The sequence below is a fragment of the Neofelis nebulosa genome, chromosome 5 (assembly GCF_028018385.1).
Source record: "Neofelis nebulosa isolate mNeoNeb1 chromosome 5, mNeoNeb1.pri, whole genome shotgun sequence".
In the NCBI taxonomy this organism is placed as follows: domain Eukaryota; kingdom Metazoa; phylum Chordata; class Mammalia; order Carnivora; family Felidae; genus Neofelis; species Neofelis nebulosa.
Window position 1 is genome coordinate 151,350,512 of NC_080786.1, and position 11,360 is coordinate 151,361,871.

General features: G+C 46.8%; 1 protein-coding gene across 2 annotated transcripts in view; it reads right to left on the reverse strand.

The window, feature by feature from the left end:
* The window catches only part of VPS26C (VPS26 endosomal protein sorting factor C), a 45,710-nt gene extending 35,767 nt beyond the window's left edge, over positions 1–9,943 (reverse strand). For both annotated transcript variants that reach the window (XM_058731985.1, XM_058731984.1), the window contains exon 1: positions 9,741–9,943. In XM_058731985.1, the coding sequence (XP_058587968.1) occupies positions 9,741–9,797 (57 nt within the window). In that variant the 5' untranslated portion in view covers positions 9,798–9,943. The remainder of the gene's footprint in view (positions 1–9,740) is intronic.
* Between the last annotated feature and the right edge of the window lie 1,417 nt (positions 9,944–11,360).

The following is an 11,360-nucleotide window of genomic DNA, read 5'->3' on the forward strand; positions in this document are numbered from 1 at the left end:
TGTTTTCTGAATGAAACAGCTGAAGCCCAGAAAACTAACAGGGGGTGGGGGTGAGGCCATTGATTTGTCTACTAAAAGAATTGCATTTTTGTGTAACAACTACTTGATTTAGGGGGGGGAAAAAACCCAAATGAGATGAAGAGATATTCAGAGCTGGGGGGATAAAAACTCCCGCGGTGTAGCTGAAATGAAAGTGGGAAGCAAACGGAAAACAGACTTCAACTTACAGCTTTTCTAGAACATGCCTGTGCTCAGAGGGCAGAGGACAAGCAGGGTGGGCAGAGGTGCAGGAAGAGTGATGGAAGAAGGAGGAGAGCCAGGGCCAGGGAGTCGGTCCAGCTCAAAGCTGAGGGGGTGAGCAGCCCATGGTTCACAGGTGCAAGAGGACCAAGAGCGGGGAGGTAAGGGAGACATAGCAGGGACCGTCCATCCGTAGCGTTAGCTGAACCTGAAGTCTGGAGAACAGCCCAGCAGGGCTCTGCTGACTCGGGTTGGGGCAGTAGTGGGGACGGAGTCAAGAGGGGGGATGAGACGGGGAGAGAGGTGGCATCTCCCCCAACCTGCCCATGCTACTGGCTCTCCAGCTGGGGGACCATCACCGCAGGAAGCAGGCAAGGCAAACATGCGGGTCTGAGCCCACGGGGAGGGTGCGGCTGGTTCCACCAGCAAATCCAAGATGATGCAAGGCCAGGAGGTCCGAACTGGGGACCGGCATCCACAGGAAGGCAGAGGAAACCCAACCACCCTGCTGGAGTCAGGGCGGCCTGGCCCCGCGTGCTGACACTCGTCCAGCTGCTGCCGAGTCTAGAAACCGGCACACCCAGAGCGGTCAAGCAGGCTTTCCTAATGCTCAGGTCAGTACAAAACCCGCTGTCACAAACACCAACTAGAGAACTACATGAATCATTTTACTGCACCCAGTTTTCAAACAGGCTTGGATAATTCTGAAAATGCCTCTCATGCATTACATAAGGGTTAGGTTACGATTCAGGAGACAGGCCTTTGGAGGAGCATTCGATTATTCTAGAGGCCTATTCTAGATTCTATTCTAGAGACCCACTAGAATCTCTAGATTCCATTCTAGAGACCCACTCAACGTTTCAACGACAGAGATTCCTAAAAGGTTCAGACCTCCCCCACATGTCTTAGGATTACTCACTCCTCCTGGCTCAAAGATCTACATCTTTGTACCCTAAGTACCTGCATCATCATTCACCAGAACTGATCATTCGTGCATCAAGAATCCTGCAGTACAAAGTACAGTAAGGGGCTCTTTTTCCATTCCAGTCCAGTCCTGCAATTTTTCCTCAGAATAACAGTTACATATAGGATTTTCCCTCTTTAATTTTGTAACAAGAAAGTACATGCAAGCCAAGTAAGACAAGATGGAAATCTAGCGGTTCTCACGCTACAGTAATCAGCGCACTGGGCACAAATCCCTTATCACTGTGACCTGGCTATGCTGGAGAGCAAAGCTCTTATTTATGTTTGGCACAAGCACATTATTTAACAGCATCACTTTCATGAGTACATGTGCCGGGATTTTAGAACATAAAACATTCTGAATTTATAAAAATAAATGAACCGTATTTACATTACCAAAAGATTTCCTGCAAGTTTCTTTCAACCAATAAACTTCCCCGGTGCACTGAAAACAATAATTTACGGTGCAATGGAGTCAAACTTTTTTATCAAAAACACATCTACTGCACCGTGTGAGGAGTATACAGGGAGACCAACACTCCACTCAGCTTTCAGTGCCCAAAACTGCCGGGCTCCCTATCGGGGCTGCTAGGTCACTGGCCCTCCTTCCTCCAAGTCCACGGTGGAGAGACATCTGACGACGTGAGAAGCATCTGATACAACACTTACTTGTACGCCCCTTGGAAAGTGCACTAACACAGCAATTCTGTGTGAACAGACACTATCGAAAAACCTCGCGATACCAACACTTACCATTTGAGCCCCTACTAAGGGTCAGAGCCTACAGTAAATGTCTTAAAACATTATGTCATTTAATTTTACAATAACACTTCTGAGTAGGTATCAGCTTCCTCCTCCAGCTGAGAAAAATTAAGGCCTTAAAAATTAAGACAAGGCATACAGAAGCCAGATTTCAAATATTTCCTCTCATCAGTGTATGTCACTGAACTCTCTGAGCCTCAATCTTCTCAGCCATAAAATGGGGGCATTCTTCAGTGTTGGTGGGGATTAAAGTTGGAATGGGCCATATTAGTATATGTTATTATAAAGCAATTTTAGTTAAGTGCTCTCATGGGATATCAGAATGTTCACTGGAAATATGGAATTAGGGAACTCTTTTTAAATCATATTACTGATTATCTTGTATCAGACATACATGGGGCTTGGGAAACACTAGTCAAATTTCTGAACTCAATGAGGATTTCTCAGAGTGGAATGGCAATGCTGCTTCAAGCTCTGAGGAAGGTCTACTCACTCTGCACTATGTAAATTGTGATGAAGGCACAGATCAAATTTTGGACCACTTTCTATTATTTTCTGTTTCTGAATTGCAGAGAAGAGAATCACGTTGATAGGAATTTGGAAGTCTCCATTCCCATATTTATTTGAATCATTCTTTTAAGAATGATCGTCATAGGGGTGCCTGGGTGGCTCAGTTGGTTGATCGTCTGACTCGTAAACTCGGCTCAGGTCATGATCTCAGGGTTCGTGAGATTGAGCCCTGCATGGAGCTCTGTACTGACAGTGTGGCGCCTACTTGGGATTCTCTCTCTCCTTCTCTCTCTGCCCTCTCCCCCGGCCCACGCTCACATGCATGCTCTCTCTCAAAATAAATAAATAAACATTAAAAAAACCCATAAGAACAATAGTCCTAAAGCAGATACAAATAATGGAGAGGGTTCGCACACAGCCCTGGGGCTATGCCAAAATAAGAATCTTACCAATATCTGTCTAGAATTTATGCCTAGAGTATTATTTGTAATTACAAAGGAAAATCTATAGTATACCTATGAAACCATAGCTTTCCCTTTCTGATCGATGCATTTAGAAAACTATTAGCTTTATGAATTTAGTTTAAAGGCTTCAACTATTGTTTAATAAAGTCTTAGAGTGCCTACTGAGTAGGCAGGTACTGACGGCCCTAGGTATATAAATGTAAACAAAACAGTATTGTAGTTAGGAAGATTCAAAGAACAAGTTAATTGCAACAAGTTTAACTGGTGCAATGATACAGGTACCTATAAACGGTGTTGCTAATGCATTACAGGTTACTACTGAGTTACAGAAAACATGGCATGATACTAAGTCTTTTCCTGACCACCGGACCAACACCTCTGCTGCACCATGATCGCACATTCCAGTTCAAGGTACTCTTCTCCTAAGGAATTTTCTAAACTTTAAATTTGCAATTTAAGGACTATTCTAAGTCGGGGCGCCTGGGTGGCTCGGTCGGTTGAGCGTCCGACTTCGGCTCAGGTCATGATCTCGCAGTTTGTGAGTTCAAGCCCCGTGTCAGGCTCTGTGCTGACAGCCTTGAGCCTGGAGCCTGTTTCCAATTCTGTGTCTCCCTCTCTCTCTGCCCTTCCCCTGCTTGTGCTCTGTCCCTCTCTGTCTCTTAAAAAATAAAAAATACAATGTTAAAAAAAAAAAAAAAGAATTACTCTAAGTCTATGAGTGAGAATTGTTTTTACAACAGAAATGAAAACACACACTTCTAAACAATTCATGTGTCAAAGGAAAAACCATAGTGGAAATTGGAAGATATTGTAGTAATATCTCATTATAAAGTATGAAATGCCACAAATCACACCTCACGCGACACGGCGGTAGAGTGATTTGGGGGTCTTCCCATGTCTGCAGAGTGTGAGGTTGCTGTGCCATGCAGTCTCGGTGGGGTCCTCTGGAGCCGTGTCTTCGGGCAGCGCGTAGGCAGAGCAGATTTGCGGTTGTAACTAAAGCAGTCCTTAGAGGGAAATGTCTGCATTTTTAAAAGGAGGCTCTAATTTGATATGCTAAACAGTCAAGTTAGAAACATAAAAGACAACAACAGGAAAAAGGCAGAATAAATTCAAGAAAAAGAGAGGAAATATTTGGAAAGATGATAAAGTGAAATCCCTTTTAAAAACTGCTGTGGGGGCACCTGGGTGGCTCAGTCGGTGGACCGTCCAACTCTTAGTTTTGGTTCAGGTCATGGTACCAGGGTGGTGGGATTGAGCCCTGTGTGGGGCTCTGTGCTGAGTGTGGAGCTTGCTTAAGATTCTCTCCCTCTCTCTCTCTTTTCTCACTCTCTCCCTCTCCCCTGCTCATGCACTCTCTCAAAAAAAAAAAAAAAAAAAAAAAAAATTACTGCCAAATGGGATTATAGAAGTCACTGGAAAAGCCTACAAAAAAAGGTCCGAAACCTTTTTACTGGACTCGGACTGCTTTGCAAATGTCTGCGGGTTCTTGTTCACTTTGCCGCCCTGTCTATTCCTCCTGGTGGGAATGAACAGGCCCGGTGGGGAGGGAGACCCCAGACCAGTGCTTAAATTTCAAAGCTAGGTGCAAACATCACCGCCAGTGAGCTCCAGAGGGCCCTACTACTGCCCGCCCGAAATGCGGATGCCCAACTTTGTGCTCATCTGCCACAGACGCTCCTATCTGAGCTCCTTCTCACCTTTCGTTTATATAGTTACCCATCTCTCTCTCTGACCGCCAAGCCTCATGAGACCAAAGACACGGGGTGAATAAATTTGTTTAGATTAAGTAACAACTAAAAAAGGAGGAGACTGATGGGGATGTGGTGATATGAACAGGTGTCCAAGACAAAGAGACACTGTTAAGCAGAAAGAACAAGGTGTGTGTGTGTGTGTGTGTGTGTGTGTGTGTGTGTGTGAGTGCATCCACATGTACACCTATTACTCATAGGCAATGGCTGGACCAGTACATGAACTGCTAGGGGATACCTCCAGGGTACAGAAAAGCGGGGGGGGGGGGGGGGGAGAGGAGGAAGAAGTTGCTTTTCACTTAGCAGCCTTCTATAAAATGTTAAGTGGTCAACAAGGCATGAATTACATTTTTATTTTTTAAATGATTCAACTGTGACTTTTTAAAGTCTATCATTTTGTCAATAATAGGAAAAAACTTTTTTTTTTTCTAGGAAAAAACCCAACTGCCAATTTTAAACCCAAGGTAACTCAGGTTCTCTGGCATCCGCAGAATCAAAGCCATTTTCAAATGCTTTTATGATAAGTAAAATACTGAAAAGCACAGTAACAGAATCAGTACATTCTTCTGAGTAGAAGTCATAGTTTTTGTTTCGTTTTTAATTTTAAGAAACCAGTGGTTTCCATGGTTTAAGGGTAGGGGAGAGGTTCTGATTTATTTTTTTATGTTTTATTTTAAGTTTATTTATTTATTTTGAGAAAGAGAGAGAGTGCACGTGCACATGGGGGAGGGGCAGAGAGGGAGAGAGATCCCAAGTAGGCTCCACACGATCAGCACAGAGGCCGAAGCAGGGCTCAAACCCACCAACTGTGAGATCACGACCTGAGCCAAAATCAAGAGTCTGGTGCTTAACAGACTGAGCCACCAAGGCACCCCTATTTTTTTATTTTAAAGTTTATTTACTTATTTTAAAAGAGTGAGAAGGAGGAAAAGAGCTAGAAGGGGGGCGGGCAGAGAGGGAGAGAGAATCCCAAACTCGATCTAACAAAGAGCTGAAATCAAGAGTCAGATGCTTAACCGACTGAGCTACCCAGGCGCCCCAGAAGTCATAGTTTTTTAAATGGAAATATTATAATACTATTTATAGCACTCTTAGGAAATTAATAACAACTATTTCTACATTATAAATTCTACCATGTTGCACAAATATAGTCACTCTTAGGGAGGCAGGATGGCAAGACGGTTGGATGGACGAAGCTAGCTGGCCTGAGCTGGAATCCAGGCTGTCACGAGTTGGGTAACCTTGGGCAAGTTTCTCAACCTGCTTAGGCCTCGGTTTCCTCATCAGTAAAACGGACTGATACGGCCTGACTAACAAACCCATACCAGTGCTTACCAAGTACGTCTGAGTGGAACAGAAGACCGCTTTATGTGGTTACACAGGCAAACATGTTTTGCATGAATGGCAATCACTTATGACCTAAGGATCGGGCTAACATAGGTGGTAGCCACGTCAAACAATGACAGTTACAGGTACTGTGCTCTGGTGACCCACTGAGGAGTCAAATCTTGAGTAACGGAATCTTTACCAGCGCTGTTGAGATGTGCAGGGAAAATCGAAAACTTGTATGTGATTAGTTCCCCTTGCGGCCAGTAAGAGTGGGAAAAAGAGGCCACCCCTCACACGACCATGGCCCAGACTATGCTTGAAACACACACTGTCCACAGGCCCTGAGAGCATCAAGCAACTGGCCAGCAAGGGTTCTGCTGGCTGGAGCCTAGGAAGCCACCATAGCAGTGCTGGCCTACTCCACCTATCCTGAATCACAGATCACAGAGTCTGACATCTGAGTCACAGGCACATACGTCCAGATACATACTTTTGTTGGTTGATTAGACTCCCCAGTGTAGTAACATTTCTTCTTCCTTTTGCTTCTAAAAACATAGACAGCAACCATCTGTTTAGGAGACGTTACCTCGATTTTTCTCTTCTACTCACCATGTACGGTCTCCCAATGCAAGATTAAGAAACACTGCCGTAGGGGGGCACCCGAGTGGCTCAGTCGGTTAAGTGTCCGACTTCGGCTCGGGGCGTCATCCCACGGTTCGTGGGTTTGCGCCCTGTGTCATCTGTGCTAATCGTGTGGAGCCTGCTTGGGATTCTCTCTCTCTGACCCTCCCCCATTCATGCTCTGTCTCTCTCTGTCTCAAAAATAAATAAATGTTAAAAAAAAAAAAATTAAAAATAAATAAATAAATAAATAAATAAATAAATAAATAAATAAAATGTTAATTAAATTAAAACTGCCATAAGCCAGCAACTACAGGTTCTATTCCCCGTTAATGGCACTAAGGGACGTGCACTAGTAGCTGTGCAAAGCTGACACCACCTTCGACTCCGCCACCCACGAGGCCTGGTCCTACATGTGGAAGACTTCCAGCGGGGGCAACTTCACCGCTTCATTTCTTGCAGCTTTTCTAGATGCACCTTCGATTACTTGTGCCATTATTTAAAAGCCACAGAAAACATCTCAGCTGGCCCAACATCTCTGAATAGAATGTACTGACTTTTTCAAGAAATGAAAATGATTAAGGCAAAATGTATACAGTCTCCTACCACTGCCTGCCCCCAATTCTTATTCTGAATTTCCAAGCCACAGAAAAGTTCCTAGAACACAAAATAGTAGGGAAACTGGAACACTCACACACAGTAGAGCAGTCCCAGTGCTTTGGAAAACAGTTTGGTGGGTCTTCAAAACGTTAAACATAAAATTACTATATCACCCAGCAATTCCACACCTCTGTGTATATGCAAGAGAAATGAAAACCTATGTTCACACAAAAACTGGTACAAGAATGTTCATAGTAGCATTCTTCATAAAAGCCAAAGTGAAAACAACCTAAATGTCCATCAACAGATGAATGGGTAAATAAAACACGGTAATAAATAAATGGGTAAATAAAACATATCCATGCAATGGAATATTAGTCCGCCATAAAAAGGACAAGGAACTGATTGACATACGCTACATGTATGAACGCTGAAAACATGCTAAGTGAATTAAGCCAGTCATGAAAGGCTACATGTTGCATGATTCATTTATATGAAGTTTCCAGAATAGGCAAATCCATGGAGACAGAAAGCAGATCTGTGATTGCCAGGGGCTGAGATGTAGAGGGGGTGAGGAGTATCGGCTAACGGGTGGAGGGTTTCTTTTTGGGTGGATCAAAATGTTGTAAAATTACATGGCGGTGATTATTCACCCAACCCCGTGAATATGTTACAACCACTGAATTCTACACCTTAAATGGATAAGTTTTACGGTATTTGAATTACATCTCAATAAAATTGTTATTAAGAAAAGAATACAAGGTGCGCCTGGGTGGCTCGGTCGGTTAAGCGTCTGACTTCAGCTCAGGTCATGATCTCGCGGTCCGTGAGTTCGAGCCCCGCGTCGGGCTCTGGGCTGACTGCTCAGAGCCTGGAGCCTGCTTCAGATTCTGTGTCTCCCTCTCTCTCTCTGCCCCTCCCCTGTTCATGCTCTGTCTCTCTCTGTCTCAAAAATAAATAAACGTTAAAAAAAAAAAAAAGAATACAAGGTAGACTCGAGCAGAGTCCTCAATTATTAACACTTTGCCCCACTTGCTCTCTCTCCTCCTCACATCCACGCACACACAATACGTGGGTGGACTATTTACAATCTAGTTATTTCCACACTTTACTCCTAAAGACTTCAGTATGTGGAGCATTCTCCTACATAGCCAAAATACAAATATCCCACTCGGGAAATTTAACACCCATACAAAATTATTTTTCGTACAGTCTATATCCAAATTTATTTATCAGGAATTACACACTGTATTTAGTTGTCGTATCTTTGTAGGCTCTTTTAATCTAGAAAAATTGCTTTTCATGACATTCACATTTTTGAAGAATCCAGGCCAATTATTTCAGAGTGTTCCTCAATTTGGAAATGCCTGATTGTTTCCTTACGAACTGATCTAAGTCGAACCCTTTTGGTAGGAATATCACATCGAAGGGCTTTTGCTTTTCAGTGCCATCAGGCCAGACCCTTTATTATCATGCCAGAACTAAACCTCAGCGTCACTAGTGGTGGCAGTGAGGTGATGCTCACTGTTGGTTGTCGTTGGAGTCCTGATTACCTGATTCCTCCATTATAAAGGTAGCTTTTCCCCTTTGACATTAACAATCTGGGAGGTGACCATTTGAGTCCGTGTAAATATCAGGTTTCCCCAGCTGTGTTGAACTCAAAAGGTTTAGCATCTGTTCATGATCTTTGCTTGGTCTTCGATCCTTTTTGAGACTGCTCTGCATTAATGTGACCAACTGCTACTCGCAAGTTTGTTCCACAGTGCAAGCCAGCTGGGATTTTAACACCGGCTGCACATTACAATCAATGGTATCTCTGGGAGTGGGGCCCTGGCTACCATACTTTAAAATTCCCAAGGTGATTGATTCTGCTGCAGAGTAGGGTTGAGCTACAAGAACCTTGCATCACCCTCGTTTTGCAAATAAGGCAACTGAGGACTGAGGAGATTAAGTGATTGGCGAATGGCAGGCACAAAACTTGTTAGTGCCATAATTAAGATTTTTATTTTTTTGTACTTGCATTTTAATATGCTATTCCTTCTGTAGGTCATTCAAACAATAAACCCGGAGAAATGAGTCACTTCTGTACGGTGTTAGAGCTGACCGGGGCCCGAAGTGCGTATTTCTGCTTTCAAAGCGAATTCTGCCTTTCGTTCAGTAAGACCCCTGCAGTCACAGCGGGAGCGAAGGAACGGGGCAGGTGGTCACCGAGCTCCTCGGCCCTCACTGGACAGCTCAAGCTCCGGAACCAAGGCCGAGCCGGATGTTCACGAGGCCAGACGGTAAACGCTGCAGCCCAGGCGCCGGCCCCTCCGGCCCCCAAGCCCCGCCGACGCGGTGGCGACTCCGCCCGGGGTGCCCTCCTTAGGGCTGCGGGCCGCGCGCGGAACACACCTGGCGGGGACGCACCTGGAGGGGCGCTCTGCCCCGCCCAGGCACACCCAGAAGTGCGCGGGGCCCCGCAGACGACGGGACCTGCAGGCCCGCCCACCCTACTTACCCCGGCGTGATAAACCTTGTTCGCTCTCTTAATCTTAATATCCAGGCAGGTCCCCATTTCGAGTACTCCGCGGCCGGCAGCACTTCCTGCCGCGCGTGACCCGAGCGGAAGGCGAGTCGCCCCGCCCCTCCGACCCGGGCCCGCCCCTTTTCCCTTGCCGCTAGCTGTCTTTCCTGGAGACCTCGCGCCTTTCTCGGGATCGACTCCCCCGCCTTCCTTTTTCCGGTGCAGGGGCGGGCCTTAGCGCGGGCCGAGGGGCTGTCACTCTTCACCCCGCCCCTGCTGGGCGTGAGGGGCGGGACCGGGCCGGCCCCACCCTTTCCGTAAGGACTGTCCTAACACCGGAAATACCCTCCAAAACGGCTCTCTCCCGGCGTGCCCCGCGGTGGGGGGTGGTGCCGAGGTCGCGTAGCGCGGGCCCTGCCTTTGCGGGGTAAGTGAAGCTCCCGTCAGGCTGTGCGGCCCAGGGGCGCTGCGCTATGTTGGCCTTAAGGTGGTGATAACTGAGGACTGAGTTCCCTCCCTAGTCTCCTGCCTCTCGCCGTCTCTAGTCCTCCCCCACTCTCTCCCGAGGGTTCTGAAGACTGGTGCCTTTGCGGCACTGCCTCCCCTGCCCGCGGCCCCGCGCTCCCGGCCCGCAAGGCGCCGATTGGCGGGCGGCCCGCCTGGCCCGCCTGGCCCGCCCCTGCCGCTGGGCCGCGGGCCAAGGTCTCGGGGAGCACCAGGTGACCTCGCCCCGCTCTGAGTCCCCGGAGGCCGGCTGGGCGGGGCCGCGGGGGCTTGTGGGTACTCCCCCGGCGCGCGCCCTGGAACCGGGGGCTGAATATTCATGTAGGTGCGCAGGATGCGGGGAGGCGCGGCCCGCAGGCCGTGGGTGCCGGCAGCGCGCGCGGATGGGAACCTCGGCGCCGAAGCGGACCTGCCCAGTCTGTTTTTCATTCCCGGACGGAGCCGACTGAAGCAGGCACAAGACATATTGGTTTTGGGGGGAGTGGCCTCCAGGCAGGGCAGCAATAAAGTGGTAGGAAACGTTTTGCCGTGACGAATAAAATTCCTCGTAGCTGTTTTAAACGAGGGCTTTGCCAATAAGCAGGCAGGTAGCATTTCGTTATTTTGGCGATGCGGTGAAGAAGTGCTTGTTGTTCTTACATTCTTTAGTTCTGATGTTTGTTTTTCAATGTGCATTGGTTACAGGATGACGTTAGAAATCTTCCGTAAAACGATTTCGTGAATGAGTGTGACCGGTGCCTCCCTCTTGAGAATTTAAGGCATTTTATAGGACGACACTGATGGTGCTATAGCTACAATTGCTTTTGAAGGGTGACACAAGGTGGTATTTCCCAATATTCAGGTCTCCGGTTTCAGCTCCTCTCTGCCCTCAGGGCTTCAGTCTCTCTGTCTTGGATGTCTTCCTGCAACTCAGACTCAGCAATTCTAAAACAATTCATTAGGGACTTGATAATCACAGACTAGTCTATTTGCAATTCAAGAAATGAATCCCTCTCCACTAGACTCACCCAGCATTTCCAACTGGTAAATCTCAATCTCAGTAGACAATGCAGGGAAACAGGAAAAGAAACCTCTTACAGGGATCCACATCCTAGACTTGTCTGCTTCTGC